This window comes from Carettochelys insculpta, chromosome 2 (assembly GCF_033958435.1).
Source record: "Carettochelys insculpta isolate YL-2023 chromosome 2, ASM3395843v1, whole genome shotgun sequence".
Classification (NCBI taxonomy): domain Eukaryota; kingdom Metazoa; phylum Chordata; order Testudines; family Carettochelyidae; genus Carettochelys; species Carettochelys insculpta.
Window position 1 is genome coordinate 174,130,969 of NC_134138.1, and position 24,068 is coordinate 174,155,036.

General features: G+C 44.9%; 1 protein-coding gene across 1 annotated transcript; it reads right to left on the minus strand.

Annotated features, from left to right (window-relative positions):
- Window positions 1-398: 398 nt before the first annotated feature.
- UPP1 (uridine phosphorylase 1) lies at window positions 399-23,191 on the minus strand. Its single transcript, XM_074986019.1, has 9 exons — window positions 23,070-23,191; window positions 22,609-22,708; window positions 15,916-15,983; window positions 12,544-12,661; window positions 10,564-10,722; window positions 7,484-7,598; window positions 5,886-6,095; window positions 4,653-4,799; window positions 399-1,154 (listed from the first exon to the last, which is right to left on the minus strand). Exons 3-9 carry the CDS (start codon window positions 15,966-15,968, stop codon window positions 1,015-1,017), a joined length of 942 nt encoding a protein of 313 aa, XP_074842120.1. The 5' UTR covers window positions 15,969-15,983; window positions 22,609-22,708; window positions 23,070-23,191; the 3' UTR covers window positions 399-1,014.
- Window positions 23,192-24,068: the final 877 nt, after the last annotated feature.

Below are 24,068 nucleotides of genomic sequence, written 5' to 3' on the forward strand. Positions count from 1 at the left end.
GAAGGAAGGTATTAAAAGCTAATTTGATTTTTTTTTATGAGGTTGCCAGTTTCACTGACTACAGTAATAGTATTGACACAATATATTTAGATTTCTGTAGGTGTTTGACTTAATAGATGGCAGGTTTAAAACCAACCAAAGGAAGTTTTTCTTCACAGCATGGTCAACCTGTGGGACTCCTTGACAGAGGATGTTCTGAAGACCAGGACTTTCTCAGGGTTCAAAAAAGAACTAGACAAATTCATGGAGGTTAGGTCCATCAACACTTGTTAATTAGGATAGGTAAGAATAGTGCCCTTAACCTCCGTGTCAGGGGCTGGAAATGGATAACAGAAGAGGTATTGCTCAGTGACTTCCTGTTTTTTTTCACTCCCTCTTTTTAAGCCATAGGACTTAAGCATGTGCTTTAATGAATACATATGGATGTAAATATTTAAATATATTTGATCTTGTTGAGTCATTGCCTGGAAGCTGAAGAATGACTTGTCATTGAATTTGTGTTGATATGAAAACAATGCAGTTTACTCAAAGCTTAGTAAATATGGAACACAACAAGGATTTAAAGTACATCGTGGGTTTGCATAATCAGTTGTGTGAAATGAGAGCACAAAGGCAAAGATAACTATTTACATGGCACTTCGATGTAATGAAGAATGTAGCTCATCTTTTAAAGCTAGTTTTAATGTTTGCCTTTGCAAATACTTAACATTTTCTTCTTTCTAGAACAAATAAATAAAGCTTTTTATATATTACCGTAGTCTAATGCTGCACATTAGGGCTACTTTTCCAATATACAAAAAAGTGTAAAACTATGTCCTCTGAAATAATACAAATAAACTAAACTTTCATTTAAGATTATTCAGCAATTTCTGTTATTAAAACATATAGTTAAAATGATTTTGGTTGGTGTGAGCTATCATGAGGTAAAAAAGAAGTTTTATAGGCATTTATAGTTATGAGTATTATTGCAACTCAGAAGAAATACTGCTAATAATCAGCAAAGCGATGTTTACATCACACTTTCCCAAGGTGCTTCTTAATAAAGTGACCCACTAATTTCTGCGGTCTCTGCTGATACTCCATAAGTACATCATGTGAGCTGCTGATCTGATCCCCTTCAAGTCGATTCAGAAGTGTAACACACACCACAGCAGCTACAGATAAAAGGAATAAATCACAGTGTTAGAAATGACTGACAACTTTCACAATGAGACAGCATGACAGCATCTTCTATTTGTACACCCATGTCCAAAGTATCAAAACAGAGAAGTGGCAATAAAGCCAAGGAAACTAATAGTGTGGTTGGTTTGGACAGTTTGCAGGGGAAATTATATTACATTGCAATAACTAGTCTAAATATCTATCTTACTTTACATGGTATTTAAAAATTAATAGTTTTAGAGAACCACAAAGCTGGTAGCAAAGTCAAAGCAGGTGTTCCAACATTTCGTCACACTGAGAACATTCATGGTCATTGCATCAATAGAACCTTTCTCTGAATGGGACTTTTTTTCAAGCAGCCTGTCAAGATGTGTGAAGCTGCTTGGTAAAATTGTGTTAGAAAACAATATCTATGCACGGGCTAGCCTAACTGAGGTATCTTGACTTCAACTACTATGGGGTACAACTGTGACAAATAGAGCACATACAGTGTGGGAATCCCTACGAGGGAATAAATAGGTGGCAAAGGGGTGGAAGAGGTAATGAATTCCTCACAAGTCATGCTCTCACACCTCAGACCAGTTAGCCTGCATCTGAACTACGAGACAAATTCAAATTTAAGGCAGTTAGCTTGATGTTAACATGTGACTGTCTTCACTTTGAAAACCATTAGCTCAATTTCGGGAGCACTAATAGCGAGATTATAAAATCACAATTACCTGACAGGTACACTGTGAAGCTCAAATTCAGCAGTTCTATTAAAGGACAGTGTGGAAGAGCCACGTCTTACAAGCAAATTTATTAGACTCCACAGGTATCCCGTATGTGACCCATAATGCCCCTCTCAGAGCTCTGCTCTGGCCGCTGCTCTCCAGTAACAGGAAGACCATGAATTTCAAAGCGGGAGCAGCGAGCCTTTGGCTGTGGGCTCATGTTTGTATGAGAGCCTGAAAATGTCCATCTTACTTTGCTATTAGCACAGTGAGTACATCTACCCATTACAAATAGCCCCTGCAGAGAGTTTGTGGCTCTGTCTCTACACTTATTTTTTTCTGCGCTACCTGGTGCCAGCCACTGCCCTGCCGCACCACCTGGCAACAAGGCTGTGGTGAGGGTTGTGCTTGCATGAGACACCAAGAAACTTCTTCTCAGCAGTTTACGTTTGTCTGCAAACCCCTCTTCCCTCCCACACAGGTGCCAAGCAGTCTGGGTCTTTCCCGCAGCCTGCCACATCATATGGGTAGACCCCAACCCAATAAAAGGACGTGCCTGTCACTCGGTGCTGACCATGCTTCCAAGCAGCACCATGTGATAGACTGCGTGCATTTAGGGCTCCAAGGGCAGAAAAGATATTCGGGGGTTTGCTGCCACCGTGGGGAAATCTCCCCTGGTCGCTAAGATATTTGGAGGCTTGCTCCCACCGTGAGGAACCCTCCCCCAGTGGCTAACCTATTCAGGGGCTTCCTGCTACCATGGGGAAGTCTCCCCTGGTGGCTAAGATACTCAGAGAGGACCACCTCAACTGGCCCCCTAGGCCCATAGCGGGGCTTGCTGCTGCCGGCGGAAAGTCTCCCCCGGCAGCTAAGATACAGGGGGGCTTACTGCCACTGGGGGGAAGTCACCCCTGGTGGCTAAGATACTGGGGGGGGGATACTTCAGCTACTTCAGCAACTGCAGACCACAACACCCCACCACACCCCCCACCCAAAATATTTTCGGGAGCTTGCTGTCCATTGCAGACACCTGCTGGTTTTATATTTCTGTTATATAACCTTTTTGCTAGCATCTCCTATCCATCTTCATGCTTTGACCCCCTTAGAAACGAGGATGTGGTGGGGGAGGACTAAATTGATATTCCTGTTTGTGTTTTCAGTGTACGTTATTTCACTGACATCCTGACATCACCCAAGTTGGCATTATTTGTGTAGTGTAGGGGAAAACCTTCTTTTTCCCTAAACTTTTCTATCCTCTTTCTTCTCACTTTAAAATACAGTCCAGGCACCTGTATTATTTTCAGGGATCACATGTAATGACAGAAGGTGGGACACTGAGGGGATGGCCAGTTGAGAATACAGTCTTTGTACACATGTTGGCAATATAGTGTGGGGGAAAACCAAAAAAAATTTTTTCCCTAGACTTTTCTATCCTTTTCTAACTTTAAAATACAGCCCAGGCCCCTGTATTATTTTCAGGGATCACATAAAATGATCGGAGGTGGGACACTCAGTGGCTAGCCAGTTGAGAACACAGTCATTGCACAGAAAACTTATAGTACACCCAAAAGCCAAAGACCCTCCCCTCAGCAACTCTCTTTTCTGAAAAACTTTTCTATCTTCTTTGTTCATGCTTTTCGGGGTCCCTGCATTAGTTTCAATAAAAGTCAAAAATCTTTTTTCCAAGACTTTTCTATGCTCTTTCTTCTAACTTTGAGAATACAATTAGGGTCCCCGTATTATGGCCAGTTGAGAATTCAGCTACAGAAGAAAGACATTTCTGTAAACTTTTTTGCCGTCTGTGTGGCCTACCTTTGCTTCCTTTCAATGGGAAAAACAGATGTTTGCTTAGCACAGGAAAGGAATGAGGAAAATGCAATATGGGAAGATGATGTCAAAGACCAGTGAGCATACCCAGAATGCCTTAGGGATGAGGGAAATGTGGGATAGGTTCCCAAAATGCACTACTGCAACAATCGATGTCTGCCAATTTGTGTGTGGCAGCAATGAATTGACTTTGTGAGGAGCAAGTGGGAAGTGAGGATGATCAAATTCAAACTTATAAATTCCAGAATTACAAAATCAATACTAATGAATTTGAATTTATTTTGTTGTGTAGACACAGCCTTAGAAAAGGAAGAATTTGTGAGCCTAGAACAAATACATAGCATGTGGGAGACTAAATTAAAATGACTATTCTAAAGTTATGTTTGATCAGATTTTCTAAGGTCACCTACCTAAACTTTAACTATTTGATAATCAAAGTTCCCAAGAGTACACACTTTTGTAACTGAGAGCCACGTTATCCATCAGACAACTAAAAAGCCTTCTTAATTATTTTGGAATTGAAAATGCAAATCGTTCTTTCTTTCTCTCTTTTCATGCAAGCAAAGAAAGTGACTATAGTTTCATATGCACAGAGGCACCTGATTGATTGACGTTACTCAAGTTTCCTATTTGACTTTAAGGCAGTTACACTGGTCCCTTTGAATACCTGGGTACTTGAATCATTGCTTCTTAGTGCAAGGCAAAGCTGGAATAGCTACTAATCAGGACTAAACTAGATAAGAGCTGTGTGAGAGAGTTCACATAGACCAGGCACACACATATTGCATAGCTCTAGCATAAATTAACTGCATCTATAAATATTCATAATTATATATACAAGTAGTGTAGTATAACTTTCCACTGCAATGAATTTAATGCTTTGAAACTCTGTACACTCCATGTTTGCTACAACACACACGATTTAGTCTAAAGTGCCCTGTATCCAATTACCTCTGAGAGAACTCAGATTACAAATAGCAGCAAAAACTGAAGATTCCATCTCAATGTTTCGGACTCCAGCATCATAAGCTGCCTTCAAATATTGCAGTTTCTCTTCTTCAGTATATGAGCAGATTGCACCATCCAGGCGGGCTTGACCTAGAAGCATATGATGAAAGCACGGGGGACAATTTCACTTCCAATGGATACAAGATCACTACAATTTCTAATATGCCCTTCCCAGTTTTTAATCACTGCACTAAACTCGGTTTTTGCCTGAAAGGCACTATATAAATGTATCTTTACTTACTATTTGAATTTAGGATCAGAATAATTGGAAATGAAAAGAGCAACCAATTTCATAAACAGGAAAATGTAAGGTATAATCCCTCAGATGAATGAAGCATCAGATTTGTAGCATTTCCTCTCTCCTTGTGTGATGCGTTTATTATGTTAGAAGTTAGCAGTCCCTTAGAAAAGCATCCAGATGTGCTAAAACCTTGCTGCTGCAGAGGGGACAAACAATCTCATCCCTTTTAATGCTTATAAGATTTTTTAGATAAGGAGAGATCAACAGTTTCTTAAACTCAGGCAATATTGAGACCTAATTAGATGAAAGAGTTAGTTTTTTCAGCTGTTTGGGGACTCAGCACCAAAGGGAGTTTTTTTTTAAAAAAAAGTATTATTATTATTACAGTAATCCCTCAAAATGTGAGATTTTGAGTTGCATTTAACATGCATTAACATGAGTTAAGCACAACTCAAAATTTCGTTCCCCCTGGCCCTGGCTCAACCCCCTGGCCCCTCACAGCCCAATTCAATACCCCTCTGCCCCATGCAACCCTGGTTCAACTCCCCCGACATGGCCCAGGTTCAAACCCCCGCCTGCCCTGGTTCAAACCTCGCATGACCCTGGTTCACTCCCCCCACCCCATGGCTCCAGCTCACTACTCCCACACGCAGCTCTGGTTCATCCATCCCCCCCCCCCCCCCCCCCCCCACATGCAGCTCCAGCTCAACCCCCCGCAGGGCCACACAGCCCTGGCTCAACTCCCTGCTCCGTTATTTAGAAATAATTTTGCTGTGTAGACATACCCACTGAGATCAACTGAAGTACTCATCTCATTAAAGATAAACTCATATTTATGGGCTTTGTTGGACAGAGGCCTTAATCCTCTAATCCAGTTTGATATGCATATGTTCCTGCTTACTAATTCACTTCTCTAACTCTACTGCTTATCTTACCTTCATAGAAATCCAACGTGCACATGGTATTTCCAATAACTGTATTGAACTGATTTATCTCCTTACTGCACTGCATCAGTTCCTCAGCTATTTCATCATCTAGGTTGGTACTGCGAATCACAGTCTTGCCCAGAATAACCTGTTCAAACTGAGGCTTGAAGGTAGCATCTACTGCTTCCCTGGTTATTACCACTGAGCCTGGTTCCAGACCTGTTGTTAAAAAATAAATAATAATATATACACACACCCACACACACAGAGTGAGGCGTTTGGCTTTTCTGCTTACATGTAAACAGGGTACATTACAGCCCAATCCAGCTCCTACTGAAATCAATGAGAGTTGCCACTAAATTCAATGGGAGAAATATTAGTATTTCTGTGCACATTTGTATTTATTATTCCAAATGCTTTCAAATAATTCTACAGCTGAGGCACAGTATACTACCATTTAAAAAGTTATTTATATAAAAGACAATGCAAAGGGCCATAAAGTAAGCTTAATAGCCTGACAAATCCAAATTGTTACAGAAATGTTCCACATAGGTCATAAATAACTTTTTCCCCAGCTTGCTGCAGCTGTCTTCAATCAAAGTCATTTACCTGTCTGGAGAACTAGATATCATATTTTATTTTCAAATTATGTAAATCAAATAATTCTTTATCTGATAGGTAATTAGGTCTAAGTAAAAATAAGAAAGCTGTGTAAGACTGAAAACACAAACACCACTCTCTCTCTCTTTCTTTTTATTTCATGGTCCAGGATTCTGAATTAAGGTGTGAAACAAAGGCATGTTCTCTAACGGAACAAAAATCTATTTACTGGGATTGTGTAGCAGTATTTTTAAAGATTATATTAAAACCCTGCAAAGGTGTGGTTTTGTTTTTAAATATGGGACTTGCATTCTTTTTCACTTCCATATGATGCCTTAAAGACAACTTGAAAAGAATTTCATCTACTTTTCTTAATGTTAGAACAATCAGGAAGGTCAATTTTGGTGCTCCCTTATTTGTATGAAGGACTTCCCTGGGAAGCATTGAAACTTTCATTTAAAAGGTGTGACGGCTGAATCTTGAACCTTTATTAAAATATTTAATCTGAATCTTCCTTTGTTAAAATGTTTAATTATTTGGGTCAGATATATATTAACAAAAATAAGCCAAAGGCTTTACACAGTCTGATTAAAAGTCTCTTTCTGTTTTTCAGCTTTCACTCTCTTGACTCCTGTGTCACTATTTCACTAGTTCTCCAGTCAACATACAAAACATTCCGGATAGCCAGGAACACAATTATTTATGTAAAAAAAATATATTTTTAAAAAATCTTCAGGACTTCTGTATGCCTTGTAAAGAAGGAAAAGAGGGTTTCCAATTTTATTTTTCTTTGAAAGTCACCTTAAGCCTCTGCTTCATCTGTCAAGTGAGGAGGCTAACATTTATCCAGTAAATATTAACAAGACTGTCATGAGCATTAATTAATTTGTAAAGCCCCCTGAAAATGAAATTTGGTGGACAGAATCATTACTATGCCTATGTTATATTAACCTTTAACTCCAGAAATACTTTCATTTCAAGAAAAGGGAAATATCAGAGGACAATACCTATTCCACCAGAGGTGCCAATGCGAATAATGATTATGTTGGAACACTTGGAGTGATACAACAGCTTGATCAGCTCATGCAACATGATTGCAATAGAGGGAATGCCCATACCATGCTGAAATGAAATAATAAAACCACATTCAATATATAATAAACAGGAGAATCAGGAATTGGAGCAGATCTAAAAATACATGCAAAATATTCGTATCTATGTTTAGCCTATGGGCCAATGTTCCCTCCCATTTTTTCCATCCACATGCAGGCATGTGCAGATGTGCACCGCCAATAGAAACGCATGGTGCTGGCCGTGGGCAGCCATGGTTGCTCTGCCAGTCAGCTGGGTGGCATGTGAATCTCTTACAGAGAACACTGCTGTGAGCCAAGGCAAAAGAGATCAATGGAAAAATTCCTATTGACTTCAACGGTCCAGTGCTCCCAAATGCCATGGATGCTGTTAATTTTAAAAGTTATAGTCTCTATACTCTAAAAATGAGCCCCATTCTAATCTTTCATAGTTACATGCCCTCACACGGCTTCTACACAGCCCTAGGGAAATGTTTCCTCCAGTACTTAATGACTTGAAGCACTATGAGTCCAATTAAGCTAAAATCTTACAAAATGAAAAAAGAGTCCAGTAGCACTTTAAAGACTAACAAAACGTAGGTGATGAGCTTTCGTGGAACAGACCCACTTCTTCAGACCCTAGCCATACCAGAACAGATTCAATATTTAAGGCACAGAGAACCAAAAGCAGTAATCAAGGTTGACAAATCAGAAAAATATTATCAAGGTGAGCAAATCAGAGAGCAGAGGGGCAGAACGGTGGGGGGCGGTGGGCAAGAATTAGATGAAGCCAAGTATGCAAAAGAGCCCCTATAGTTAGCTAGAAAATTTCCCATTCCAGTTCAAACCACGTGTCAAATCTGAATATAAAAGAGTTCAGCAGCCTCTCTTTCCAAACTGTTGTGAAAGTTCCTCTTCAGTAAAATGCAGACTTTCAGATCATTAACAGAATGGCCCACTCCATTAAAGTGCTGGCTGACAGGTTTGTGAATCAGGAGTGTTTTTATGTCTGTTTTATGCCCATTAATTCTTTGTCTAAGAGAGTTTGAAGTTTGTCCAATACACAAGCATCTGGGCATTGTTGGCATATGATGGCATATATGATGTTAGCTGAGGAACATGAGAATGTGCCCATGATTCTGTGAATAACCTGGTTAGGTCCAGTGATGGTATTTCCAGAACACATATGTGGACAAAGTTGGCAACAGGCCTTGTTGCAAGGAAAAATTTCAGGACTGGTGTTCCTGTGGTATAGACTGTGGCTGTTGATGAGAATCCAGAGAGATTGCCTGTGGGAGAGAACAGGCCTGTCACCTAGGGCCTTCTGGAGTGTGGCATCCTGATTAAGGATAGGTTGTAGGTCTTTAATAATGCAGACCACTGCCACCATCTCCATCTCCGTTCTGCCCCCTGCTCTCTGATTTGCTCACCTTGATAATATTTTTCTGATTTGTCAAGCTTGATTACTATTTTTGGTTCTCTGTGCCTTAAATATAGAGTCTGTTCTGGTATGGCTACGGTCTGAAGAAGTGCTCATCACCTAATAAATTATTTTGTTAGTCTTTAAAGTGCTACTGGACTGCTTTTTTGTTTTGATAGCATATAGACTAGCACGGCTATCTCTCTGTTACTATCTTACAAAAGGCAGCAGCTGTACTATTGTCATAAAGTCTGAATGTGCTCCAGCTTACATCATGGTAAAAGGCACAATATGGTTACAGTTGTGGACCTGATGCTATGAGCTCAAAGTGGGTTTCAAAAGTTCATATGGGTATGTCCACACTGAAATAAAAAACCCAGGTCATCAACTCCCAGCACCAAACAAATTACTCAAGCTCATTGGTGCTGCATGTCTACAAATTGCAATGTAAATGTTTGGCCTTGTGCTGGAGTACTGGCTTATGGTGGTCTCCAAGCCCACGCTCCACCCTGAGTCCAAAAAATCTACACAGCAATTTTTAGCCTGTGCCTTGAGCCCCTCAAGTCCAAGTTCCCTGACCAGGGCCAGCTGCGGATGTTCTATGGGTCTTTATTCCAGAGTAGACATAGTATATGTGACTTAGAAGGACAAATCCCATGGACTTTCACTGGCAAGTACCTTTTGAAATCTCACCCGGGATCCTCAGCCATAGCTGACGTTTGTTCCTCCCCTATCTGCACTGAAGATGAGCCATCTCTGTGTTCTCCCTAGCATAGGATGAGTAGGGTAGAAATCATGCTGCTTATGATTACAAAGGGTTGTTGTGGCTCCCAGAAATCACTGAGATGCAGGAATAGGCCAGCTATGTCCTTTTTCTCCTTCGAAAGCCTTACTGCAGTTGAACCTCTCTAATCTGGCACACTCTTGTATGGCAACATCCATTATCCGGCATGATTTTGTTAGACAGACAACCACTGATCATGGTTGTGGCCAAGTTTCCTGTGGTCCCATTAAGGTTGTTCACAACCCCGAATCCTGGCTCTCCATGTTCTGTGCTGTTATTTAGCTGTATTTTACCCCAAATGTCCTCTAAGAGTCCAGTAAGCAGTGGAAGTATTGGTAATGTGCTAGAAAATATTGACCTCCCACTGTTTGGCAAATTCTCCCACACAGCACCAGTCAGATTCCTAGGGTGCTGGACTAAAGAGGTTCAACATATACCTTGAGGTCTGGAAGGAGAGGTATTAAAATCATTGCATCTATGTGATTCACTGGTTACCCTCACATGGGGGAATTCACAAGGAGCTGGAAGAGTCAGCTTTCCAGCTACTTTACATTACTGAACTACACCTGAAAATTTGAATCTATAGCCTCTAAAGAAATGTTTAATACAAATATTCATGCTTGTCCCTTTTAAAATATGCTTGAATATCTGATTCTGTTGTAACTACTGCATCGTAGATTGAAAAAGAAAAAGTCATTCCATTCAACTTCAGGCATTCTCAAAACAAAAGTCACAGACTAGGCCTTTTCCCTTTCTTTAGAAACACTGGCAAATACAATTCCTCCTCCACTCCCTTTAGTGCGTGATACTTACACTGACTGATAACACAGGGCCTACTTTGTACATCGCGTAACGGTCAGTTCCTGCACAGATATTGGGATAGTCACCACTGGCGCTCTCAAGTCCAAGCTCTTTAGCTATGTAGGTGATAAAGGTTTTCATCCGTGAAGGGCTTCCTCCAACACATACAAACTAGCATGGATAGAGTTCAACACACCACAACAATTATTCAGCTGATTACATAATGCACCATTTTCAAGAACAAGCCAATGTAAATATAATAAAAAAAGTTTTGATCACAATTGTCCCCAACTACATTCTTTATATTATTACACTCCTAGCAGAGATCTGTAAAGATAAATGTTTGAAAAATATAGCTTAAAATGACCTCTGAAGTTTTCTTTCATTGCCTGACAAAGGAATTTCATTAGTATCATACAAATTATAGAACTAGTCCTCCATACATTGCAAATGGCATTTTGTTTGATTGTTTTTAAAACTAAGCACCAGATGCAGAATGAATGTAAAGAAGAAATTATCTGACTACGCCAAGGGATACAGGGCTCCATAACTGTATTGGCATACAGGGAATGGCGTCTGAGAAAGCATTTCCCAGTTGAGAAATAGTGGTACAGTAGTGCCTTGATTTATGCAAGGGTTGTGTTCCCATGCACCCTCACGTTACTTGAATTTCACATAAGTTGGGGGATGGCTTTTTCCCCTGGTGAATGAACGTTCTGCAGCTGGGGAAGCAGCAGGGGCACCTGGAGCTTCTTTTGAAAAGTTAATCCTGAGTTGGAGGGCAGTTGGGGAGGATTAAGCCTGGCGGTGGGTTGGGGCCATGGGGGGACAGGGGTTAAGCCTGGGGTGGGGTAGGGCTGTACGGAGGGCTAGGGGGTGGTGAGCCAGGGCCATACAGTCCTGGGAGGGGTTGAGCCAGAGCCACACGGGGTGGGGGTGAACTGGAGCCAGGTAGGGTGAAGGCAAGCTAGAGCTAGGTGGGGTGGTGAGCCAGAGCTGGAGGCAGGGATCAGAGGGTGAGCTGGAGCCAGGCACAGGGGTGTGAGCTAAAGCCAGGCGTGGGAGGGAGTGAGCCAGGCTGAAGCCAGGCACAGGGGGGTGAGCAAGAGCCAGAGCCAGATGATGGGGGAAGGTGAGCCAGAGCCAGGCACAGGGGTGAACCAGGGCCAGGGGGGTTTGAACCAGGGCCGTGCAGGCCAGAGGATTGATCCAGGGCCAGGGGGAGCAGGATTTGAGTTGTGCTTAACTCACCTTAATTCGAATTAAGCGCAACTTGAAATTGCGCATTTCAAGGGATTAGTTTACTGCCAAAACAGCAAACCTAAATAACCTCATGAACTATATTTCTGACTCAGTATCCACACAGAACCCATTTTCAGGACACATTTGCTGTAAATGAATGTATAAAATACATCTTACGATAAGTTTGTAGTTGTACTTTTTGTCACCTTATGTGTGGGGTTTTTGTTTTAAATCAATTGGGCAGCTCATCTCACTGCATGTAGACTTTGTGAAAGAAGCTACCACACTAAAAGCAAACGGACAAAATGCTACTGTACTCAGTACATGCAATATGTGCCAAAGCCTGCACTACCCACTCAGTAATTACCCAGATAATTAAAAAACAAACAGACAAAACCTTCAGTTAGGATTCCACAACCTTGGGCCTGTTTCCACTGCAATAAGTGAGTGCTTGGAACTGACTTCAAAGGAAACAGGATAAGGCCTCAGATGGGAGATTCTCCTGGCTGATGTCTGAGTAAAGACTTCAGCATTCAGCCCAATAAGCATAAAAGGATGCTAATTTGCTAAATCTAAGAATTATATGACGATGCCAGTGTTCCCACTGAGAAAGTCTTACCTGCTTTCCATGCATTTCTCAGAACGATTCATGCTGCTGTCTTTAATCTAGTCCTCAACACAATTAAATTTTAATGGGAGCTGCAGTGTGCTTATATGTCTAAACTTCCGGAATGACATCAAGGTTCTTACCTTTACATCTCCAAACAAGGCAGGAAAATCATGGGTGCCAGTCCCCAGAGCAAAATGGTAGAGGACATCATCTTTCATTTTCTCAAGGTGAGGGTTGGAGAGATGAATTAAGTTGTCTCTGTCACAGTAAAGGAAAATATATATTAAATTCAAAAAAGCCTAAGTTAGAAGAACACAATTAATGTTATAAAAGTCTAGTGCACAGAAATTAGAAAAAGCCAGAATTGAGGGAGTTTGTGCATCTTTAATTCAAACCTTTGTATATATACATTACGAAACTCTGTCACATTGGTTTTTTTTCCCTAGAAGACCTCTGCCTCATTCAGTGTACAGGATGGACTGTGCTCATTTAAAGGAGAAGCTATTCAGTATTTTGTTTTATCCTTCTTGACCAGTGTGTGGTGCCAGGCCTTATTCACTGGACAGTATTCAAACTTTTCTCAAAATAGAAAAGTATTAATTTCCTCATGGGTGTTTCTGTGGTGCTCATCACTATAGAATCTGAGTGTGTCACAAACACTAAGTTATTTTCACAGCCCCTCTGAGGGTGCGTCTACACTATGAACTAACTGTGAAGTTAACTTCAGAGTTAGGAACTACTTCGCAGTAGCCAGCAGAGAGGCTATACACATTTTCCCCTATTTCGAAGTTAACTTCCATACAGTAATGGCACCATTTTGAAAGCCGGCTTGGCAGCTCCAAGCCGCATGTGGCTCTTTAAGGAGCCATTTTCAGCTCCCCCTGCTGCCACCGATCACTACCGCTCCAGCTCCCTACCCTGCTGTGCTGAAAGAGTAAAACTCAGTGTAATTGGTTTAACTGGCAGCAGGTGGGATGTGGCTGTAAAACCAGTTAAATTAAGTCCATTATTTCAGCACAGTAGTGTAGAGCCGCACATGCTGCAGGTGGGAGAGGGAGTAGGAGGGTTGAGGAGGTGGCACGCAGCCGTACTGAGGAGGGGACGGTGGCTCGGCAAAGGTGCAGTCAGGGGTGACAGCACCTGAAGCTCCTGTGTAAGGAAAGTTTATCCTGGGTTTGGAGCTATGAAGGGTTAAGCCTGGGGGTGGGGTGGGTCGTGGTTTGGGATAGCAAGGGGTTTAACCCTAGAGGCGGAAGAGCGGTGGTTTGGGGCTGCAAGGGGTTAAGCCTGGGGGAAGGGAGCAGTGGTTTGGGGCTGCGAGTCATTAAGCCTGGAGATGGGAAGGAGTGGGTTTGGGACTATTTTGTGTTCACCCCCCAAGAACATGTAAAAAATTGCCATGTGGGCCTCGATGAAAAAAGGTTGGACACCACTGTCATACTACTTACTGGAAAGTTGGTGCACTGAGGAACTGGAATATGCCAGGAACAAATAAAATCCTTGACTTTCATGGCATCTTTATGTTAAATTTAATGTGGACAGGATAGAGCAAAATCTTCCACAACCTCCACCTTAGACCATGGAAACTTTGCAAAAGCCAGCTTCCAAAATGCAGCCATAACATGCTGGAAAAACTCTAACTATAAGATACAAACTGGTGCAGACTATTGGTGGTACACCTCTAAGTGCTTTGTGATAAATGAGGCCAACGGCTAAGTGCCTCCTGCACCCAGAAGCATGAACTAATAGTTTAGGCTTGATCTACAGTTGAAAGTTATATCAGCATAGTTGCATTTATTAGCAATGATTAAAAAAAAACAAAAACACATCTCTGACTGACATACTGACGTAATACCCAGCGCAGGCACAGTGTTTCTATTGAGGTTGTGCCAGGTCAAAACTTCAAAGTGCCAGCTTGAAAATTTTGAGGAGTAAAGGGACTTTGAATTACCCCGGGCACTTGAAAATACCAGCAGGTGAGCCGTGGCTACATGCGAGCTGGCACTTCGAAATTTAAAACTTTGGAGTTGCCGCGGGGGGCAATTTGCTTAATGATGTGCTGTATATGCACCACAGATTTTATTAGTAAACTCCGAACACTCTACTTACCATCCTCCCTTTGAAGTAGGGAGCTAGTGTAGACAAGCCCACCTGGAGTAGAGTTCACGAGGTAGCAGCCATACCCCAGAGCATGCTGATGAACACAGAAGAAAGACCAAGCTGGTCCTGGTCCCGAGGAATGTGGCTTTAGACAAGTTGGGAGTGGGGGGAAATTTCAAACAACACACATCCCAACGCTACTGTCTGCATGATTGTCTTTAATATTTTTCCCCTTGCTCCTTGTGTCTGAATTTTGCCCTTTTAGGCCCACGTCCTATTATCAGGTGCACACAGATGGACCCTGGCACCCACAGATACATTGGGTCTTGGACTCTGATCTTGCAAAAGTGAGCCTAGCTTGGTGGGTATGCGATTAACTTTACTACAATGAGTAGTACCATGACTACAATAGTGACGTATTTACACAAAAGAAGCATTACAGTGAAAGCACTTCAGGGCAGAGAACTTTCCCTCTTGCATCTGTATGAATTGCCTACTACTTTTCAGGTATTATCTAAGTAAATAAAAATATCTGAGGGCCAACCACTGGTGTTTGACCCTCATTTTCTCATAGCAATATAAATCTAAAGTAAGACTGAAGTAAGTCGATTGCAATATTTGTTCAAAGTTCCAAAATACACGTGATTAAATTCTGACACCATTCACATCAATGATAAAGTGCCCACTGACTTCAGCTGAACCAGGATTTCATTCACAGGCCTACTCTACACTTTATTTGCAAGTATAGGTATAACGGAATGGCTATTCTAGCAACCTTCTAATGTAGACACAGCTCATCCTGGCAAGAATGGTGTTGTTGATACAGGTTACACCAGGTCCCTGGATTAAATAAAACTATGCTTGCCAAAGCACTTTTTTGCCAGTATAGCTGAGTCCACACAATAAGGCTTTTACCAGTACAAAAATGCTGGGAAAAAATCATGTGCCTGATATTACAACAGCAGCAACAGTTCTGAGTTTAAACCTGGCCACTGGCCACAAATGTTCTTTAAAGTTTTACTATTGAAAAAAATTAGGTTATGAAATATCCTAAGGGTATGATTCGCCCTTGGGGTGGGAGAAGTCCTGGGTTCACGTCCCAGACAAGCCATTCTTCAAAGGGGAGGGATACCTTACTGGTTTGAGCATTGGCCTGCTTAAACCCAGGGTTGTGAGCTCAATCCTTGAGGAGGCCATTTAGGGATTAGGGCAAATAGATGTCAAGGATGGTGCTTGGTCCTGCCAAGAGGGCAGGGTACTGGACTAGATGACCTCCTGAGGTCCCTTCCAGCTCTAGTAGATGTGTGTCTCCAATTATAAAAATACATAACAGACAAGCTATTTGGGAGGAATGAAAAGTGGTAAGATTATGTAAATTCAATGTACATATTTAAATTAGTTTTGATTCTTACTTTGATGACTGTTCATCCTCAGTCTTCTTCTTAGATGCAGCACCAGGTGCCATTCTGTATCGTTAGACCTTAAGAAAGAAAACAACATTTGGCACTTCAGTGACAAAAAGGCCCTAATCCTGTAAGGACCCACATGTGCATTTAATTTACACATTGAGTAGTCCCATTTTAAATTAACTTCACTTATTGCAACACAGATATTCCATCTAATCTATATAATCATTAATCGTAACCCCACCCCCCAAAATTAATGATATTTCCAAAAATGACACTATCTTCTCAAAACGGTGAGATTTCAACAATGTGAACATATGATCATTAGATTTTGTTTAAAATATTCATTTACCTAAAATTAAACTGGACAATCTTACAGCTGATACTAACAGTTTAAGGAGCACTGCATCACAACTTGAATTACCCAAAAACATGTTTGTCATTCTTATGCAAAATGGAATTGACTCACTCAGTATGACTAATAATAATAATAAGGAGATATATATATATCTCATACAACTGGAAGGAACCTCGAGAGGTCATCAAGTCCAGTCCCCACTATGACAGATTATAAAATGTCTAAAGGACATTCTGCATCATGATTCTTGAGCCCAAATAATAAACAAATACATGGGACGTGATTATTATTGAGTCAAATCTCTTCTTAAAAAAAAAAAAACACGCTCAACCTAGTGACAGCAATAGGAAGGAGGAGTCAGATTTTGTAAGAAAATTACAAAATACATTATTTCTGAGAAAGAAACAGGGAGGATCTGATGAAACAAGCCTGAAGATTAACACATGGAAAAGGAGAAGTCTTTTGTCCCTTTTTGATAGCAGTGACTAGTTAAAGTTTGGGGGCCTGGGTATGTTCCAATTCGAAGTAGAAGTTGATGGAGGCTGGACAGATTGCAGCCACACACAAAAGCAGATCACTCTGTTAATCTGCTTTGTCGTCAGAGAGTGGCTGAACTGCCCGGCCGCTCTCTCAACAGAATAGCCAACAGGAAGCACAGCAGACAGGGCTGCCCAGTGACTCAGAAGCCATGTCTGTTGACAGAGGGCCCCCACTCCCCCCCAAAAGCATCCACACCACTTTTTTGTGGACAAATTTTATAAAGAAAGGTATTCTGCCTCACGGGGGATAGGCAGAAGGTCGTCAACAACAATGCCGAGTATGTCGACTGAACACATTTTTAGTGTGGATGCTCCATGAGGTTTGTTGACAAAACTGGGCTTCTGTTGACAAAACCGGGCTTCTGTTGACAAAACCCTCTAGTGTAGATGTAACATTATCTGTCCTCAATTTGTATGTGATCTGAACACACAAAACACATTTGTCTTCAGTTTTTGCGTGACATCTCTCAACACTTATACAACCTACCCATAATAATACTCAGACCATAGCTCCCAGGCAGGTTAATACAGGGCACGTTGTTTTAGATGGAGGCTTATGCGTACTGTTATCTAAAAGATCAATCCACCCTTCTGGAAGTCAAGGAGGTTTTAACTCAACTTTTAACAGGTTTTACCCAGCTCATAACTAGTATTGAGTACTGGAAATAGATTGATGCTTAGAAAAAGGATTTTTCCCCTTTATTTAAGATAATCAATTCTATCAAAAGAAACTATATTAAGTATGTGTAGAGACAATGCAGTAAAATAGAAAAGAACTGAGTAAAATTCCATCACCAGTTTCACCTAACCAACCCCACGGACTTGCCTCTGTGAAAGCAGTGCATAAAAGATGTATTTCCATTTATGGTAACATGGAAACTATTTAACTATCTTCCTTTCCTATGGTACAACGGCCATGATAGCTGTTAAGAAATTGTCTTCTGAAAAAGGCACACAGTATATACTACACAACTGGCGAAACTTTCAAATGTAGAAGTAAACTCCCTATTGCAATCAGAGTAGGAAACATGGATGGGGTCACATGCCTGACAAGCCCTTCGGAGAGCCATAGCCAGATGTTCCCTTTAAAGGGCCCCCCCGCCAAACACCCCTGGCCCTGCACACACTGAGGTCTGCAGAGCTGCCACAACCATCGCGCAGCCCGTGCACAGATATGACAGCCAACAATGCCCAATGGCTCCCCACCAGCAACTCATGGCACTAGAGCAGGCATCCTGGGTGTTGTGGTTGGACAGCTGACCACAGTGATCGCTACCACCCTCCACTTCCTACTGGGGGGCAAGCCTCCCCCACACTGCAGGGGTCCTGGAGCCCTTCCACCAGGGATACCACCGGCACATACCCCCTCCAAGGGCCCTAGCACCTCTGGAGCCACCCCAGCAGTTCAGACTGGTGGGAGCAGCCGGTGATGGGGACTGAGACCATGCCAGATGGCTCCAGAACTTCCACATGAGCAAGCGGACCTTCCAGGAGCTCTGCCACTAGCTTGCCGCCGCCCTGAGACACCAGAACACCTGCATGTGGCCTGCCCTCCCCCTTCAGAAATGGGTTGCCGTTGCTGCGTGGATGCTGGCCACCCCAGACAGCTACCAGTCTGTGGAGCACCAGTTAAGGATGGGGAAGGCCACCGCTGGGGCTGTCCTCATGGAGGTAAGGCATGCTTGGGTCACGCACCTGCCACAGGGAAGGCGGGAGGGAGCTCCCAGGCAAGGGGGACCCTTGGTGTCTGGGAACATGGGGGAGGGAGCTCAGGAGGAGGGCAAAAGGGCCAAGGAGGGAGCCCAGGGGAGGGGACCCCGGAGGTGGTATGGAGGCAGGGGCCAGGCACACCCCATCAAGCCCTTATGAGAGTGCTTGCCCTCCCTCCCATGCGATCCATGTGATCAAAGCCATGCTCCTCCACAAGGTCATCCACGAGGGGCATGCGGATGCAGCTGTCACAGGATTCAGTGCAGTTGGCTTCCCAAATTTCTTTGGGCACACATCCCCACCCATGCCCCAGAACACAGCGCTGGCCATTAAATCAACCGCAAGGACCAACACTTGGTAGTACTTCAGGTGCTGCTGGACTTGAAGGCCCAGTTCATGGACACCTATGTGAGCTGGGAGGGCCAGACACACAATGTGCGGGTGTTCCTGAACTCCAGGCTCTGCCAGCACATGGAGGCTGGAATATACATCCCCCCGTGGAAGCTCCAGGTTGGGGGTGTCACCATGCCCCTCTGCATGGTGGCAGAGGCTGCCTACCCCTTGCAGCCCTGGCTGATGCGACCCTACACTGGCCATACCCACCCCACCGAGGAACTTTTTAATAGCAGGCCCAACCAGGCTCACAACACAGCTGAGCAAGCTTTTGGGCATCTGAAGGGCTGGTTCAGGTGCCTCCTCGACTGGAGGTCGGGCTATGGCCTGTCCCACAGGTGGTGGGTGCCTACTGTGCCTTCCACCACTATGTGGAGGGCAAGGGCAAGGCAGTCTTCCTGGGGTGGGCAGCCAACTCTGGCCCCGCTATGAGCAGCCAGCCACTGCTGTGAGTAACCAGGCCCACTGGGACGGGGTCTGCATTAAGGAGGCCCTCCGTGAGAATTTTGCTTATGGGCCCCAATGAGCCCCACCCACAGCCTGCTGGACATTGCTGGATATCAACATTCTGGGGGTGGCCATGATGCTTCCTGCCACGGGGTTTCTGGGTCTGTGCAGCTTCAAAAGTGGCGTGACACAGGGAGCACAGTGGTCCACTGCTGTCTGGCCAGTGCCATGGAGGACTCCTCTTTCTAAAGAGTGACCCAGGGAGCATCTACACATTTTCCTTGGAACGAGTCTTTCAAAAGAGGACATTCTTCCTAATATGGGACTGGACGAAGGCTGCACTGCGTTCCTTTGATTTCCTTTCAAAAAGGCTCATTTTGTGTGTAGATGCTCCACGCACTTTCAAAAGATTTTCCAAATGTTCTTGCTAGTGTAGATGCAGCTATTGGGAAGATGCCTACTGGTATTAATTTGAGTTGGTTAGGTCTTCAGTTTGCAGTATAAACAATCTTACTTCTTTATATTAAAATTCCTGGGAGCATATTTTTCCTCCTCATTAAGTGAGTGCTTCCATTACACAGCACTTCTTTAATAGGGGTTCCTTTCTTATTGTATGCCTACTCATATAACACTCCTATAATAACAGTTATGTTTGACTTTCTTCACACATATAAAGAAGACTCCACAGAGCTGGGCTGTTAGCCTACTGGTAAAAAACATGAATGCACTTTGCTCCAAAGCAAAACTATCACTCCCCACTGCAAATATCTGACCCAGAAAGCTCTCTAGCTGTGCCAGCAAAAAATCAGGCATTTCATAAAAGAACAGACGATTTGGCTTGAAGATTTGTTTCCTCCTGAGCAAGAGGAGGGTCAAAAAAAAGGGAAATCCCAGTTTAAACCAGACGTTTCCAGTACTGGATTTTTAACCAGAAATGCCCTATATTTTAGGCACACTAGGGCAGTGTTTTTTAAACTTTTTGAGACCATAGAAAACCAAACAATAATAATTTTTATGCTGAACACCTACGAATTGTTGTCAAACAAAAAAAAACCATTCACTTGTTGATGGTATGATGGTACTAGTTCCTCAGCAGTAGTATTTTCACTCACTTCTGGCTTTTTTTAAAGGAAATGTAACTTGCTCTGTTTACTCATATTGGTGAAAATAATAAATTCAATAAATCATCACATGCTATACACATGCGCTGGCTGACAGCAAACAGCTGACAGTGTACCCACCACACTGGTGTAGCACATGTGCCGCACATCATTGCTCGTTGCTCCGCAATATAGATCAGAGAAGAAAATTACAGGAGAGAGAAGACTAACACAACGTTAGAAAACCTTGCTGTGCTGCCAGACTATCACTCTCACCAGAGCTGTGTCTACACGTGCACGCTACTTCGAAGTAGCGGCACTAACTTCGAAATAGCGCCCGTCGCGGCTACACGTGTCGGGCGCTATTTCGAAGTTAACTTCGACGTTAGGCGGCGAGACGTCGAAGTCGCTAACCTCATGAGGGGATCGGAATAACGCCCTACTTCGACGTTCAACGTTCAACCCGTGTAGACGATCCGCGTCCCGCAACGTCGAAATTGCTGGGTCCTCCATGGCGGCCATCAGCTGGGGGGTTGAGAGATGCTCTCTCTCCAGCCCCTGCGGGGCTCTATGGTCACCGTGGGCAGCAGCCCTTAGCCCAGGGCTTCTGGCTGCTGCTGCCGCAGCTGGGGATCCATGCTGCAGGCACAGGGTCTGCAACCAGTTGTCAGCTCTGTGTATCTTGTGTTGTTTAGTGCAACTGTGTCTGGGAGGGGCCCTTTAAGGGAGCGGCTTGCTGTTGAGTCCGCCCTGTGACCCTGTCTGCAGCTGTGCCTGGCACCCTTATTTCGATGTGTGCTACTTTGGCGTGTAGACGTACCCTCGCAGCACCTATTTCGATGTGGTGCCGCGCAACGTCGAAGTTGAACATCGACATTGCCAGCCCTGGAGGACGTGTAGACGTTATTCATCGAAATAGCCTATTTCGATGTTGCTACATCGAAATAAGCTATTTCGATGTTGGCTTCACGTGTAGACGTAGCCCAGATGTAATAATAAAATTAGTTCACTAGTTTTCATTATTGCTACTGTAAAATGGTTATTTCCTGTACATCTTTGAATTATTTTGCCAAACGCTTGCGGCACACCTCCAAGTAGTTCATGGAACACCAGCGTTCTGCAGAACATAGTTTAAGAAACACTGCTCTATGACAGCATCTCTCAGCCAAGGGTACGTGCACCCTTCGGGGTACACCGAAGTCTTCCAGGGGGTACATCAACTCATCTAGATATCTGCCTAGCTTTACAACAGGCTACATAAAACACACTAGTAAAGCCAGTACAATCTAAAAATTCATTCAGGCAATGACTTGTTTCTGTTGGTTCATACGCCTTACACTGAACTGTAAGCAAACTATTTCCCTTCCAACTCACTTATTTGACTGTAAGATGGTAGCCAGCAAGATTTCAGCAGTAGTCTTCTGTGATATTTTTGCATGTTTTTGTAAGTAAGTCGTTTTTAAGTCAGGTGCAACTTGGTGATATGCAGAACAGCTCTGACTCCTGAAAAGGGTGCGGGAAACCTCGGACTTTTAAGGACCCCGATTTAGAGGACTTTGGGAACAATGGATGTCCACCAGCCCCCCGCCCGGCTCGCTGTTCCTCAAGTCTGCTTAATTGAAGCCTGTAAAATACTAACCCCCACCCCCAGAAAAATAAGGTGACCTACCCGAGCGGCAGGAGCTGCCACGGCTGAACCTTCCACCGGAGTGGGAGGAGCGCGCGGCGGCTCCAGCGGTGGCAGTGGCGGCTCCCGCTGCACGCGGCAGTGAAGACGCTCGAGCCGGGCGCAGCAGCGGGGGTCCCTGCCACATGGCGGGCCGGCACCTCCTCCAGCCCCCCCGGGGGATGGGCTGCGGCCCCTCCGGCCGCTCCTCCAAGAGCGGCAGCGCTGGTGAGTGGCTGGCATTTCTCTGGGGAGGCGGGGGCTGGGGAACCTGGCGGGGGTAGGTGGGCAGTAAACGCTGGTATTTAATGGACCTTCAGGGCTAGCGGCCACCCTTCCCCCGCTCAGCGGAGGGTTTGCTGGGCAGTGAGCTGGGAAGGGAGGCGGGCGCTTGTTCCACGAGCCCAGGTGACCTTAGGCCCACGTTTCTCCGCCCCTGGTTGGCGTATCCCTCAGGGCGACGCGGGAGAAGTCGGGGGCACTTACCGTGTCTTGTAACCAAAGGCCGAGAAGCGCTGTCCCGGGTCGCCTTCCCGACCAGCCCTGGCCTGAGCGCAGCGCCGGCTCCAGCCGCCTCAGCTGGGACCTACGTGGTAGAAAGAGAAGCGCAGCTCAGGCGGCTGCCCGACCCCAGCCGCTCTCGTTGGCGTCTCAGTGGCCCCCGCGCTCGCCTTGGCCGGCTGGTGCCCGGGCTGTGGCGGGGAGGGCAAAGCCGGGCGCGGGCGCGGGCGCTGCGGGGGGCGGGAGCGTCAGCGGCAGAAAATGCACTAGCCCGGCCTTAGCAACGGCGTGGCCCCTGCCCGGTCCTGCTCGCCGGAGACCTCGCGCCGCCAGCCCCGTGGCCGGGGCCCTCGGGACCGCCCCGCCCTGCGCTGTGGCCGCCTGAGCCGCGGGGCGACGGGGGCCCCGGGGCTTCGCACTCAGCGGGCGCACGCGCGGGGATGCACCTGCTGTAGGGCTCTGCGCTCCTCGCGTCCCCGTCGCCGCCGCCGTCCTCTGCGGCTGGCCTGGATGCTCCGGACAAAGCCCGGCGGGTTGGGGTGGGGGCAGAGGCGGGGTCCTGGGTGAGCTGTGCGACTGGCCTAGCCTGCCCCGCCCCGGCGGCGTGGGATGGGGACACGCCGCTTCCAGCCGGCCCTTCCCGGCGTGTGCCTGTGACGTGCGTCTCTGCAGCAAAGCGGGGGGAGGATGTAACGGTGGTGTGGGTCCTTCGGCGCGCAGGGTGTCATTGTGTCACAAAGGGTGTCTGCACAGGGGGGCGGGAATGAGACGTGTGGGTGTAGGTGCCCTGGGGAATGTTGAATTCTGGGGTAAGGGGGGGAGTAATTGTGTATGAGAACCCAGCTGTGCTTACAGCTATCTGTAACTGGGTCGGTAAAAATGTACATACCCCAGTCATACCTAATCACACCGGTGTAACAGACCAGAGCAGGTGTATTTGGCCTTGTGTAGAGTAGGGCATGCTTAAGGGGTTGTGGGGTGGAGTGGATGTATATGGCTGCGTGTGTACGTGCAATGGGAAGTATGTGTACCTTTGGTTCTGAAAAGGTTAGGGATTCTTTCATTGGTCCAGTACGACTGTGTCTTCACGAGAAGCCTCTGTCGACAGAAGTCACTATCAGAAGGGATTTCCTGGGAAACCTCTGTTGACAGATCGCATCTACACACAAAAGCAGATGAAAGAGCAATCTGCTCTGTCGACAGCAGCCAGACTGCCCAGCCCTCTCTCCACAGAACAGCTGACCGGAAGCTCTGCAAACAGGGTTGCATGGTGAACCTGAAGCCCTGTCTGTCAACAAAAGGGCCCCAGAGCATCTACATGGCTGTTTTGTTGATAGAACACTGTCAAGAGAGGCGTTATACCTAAACGGGAAGAGGTATGATGCTGGCGGTGGATACGCTGGGTTTTGTCGACAAACTGTCAACAAAGCACCTTTGGCATATAG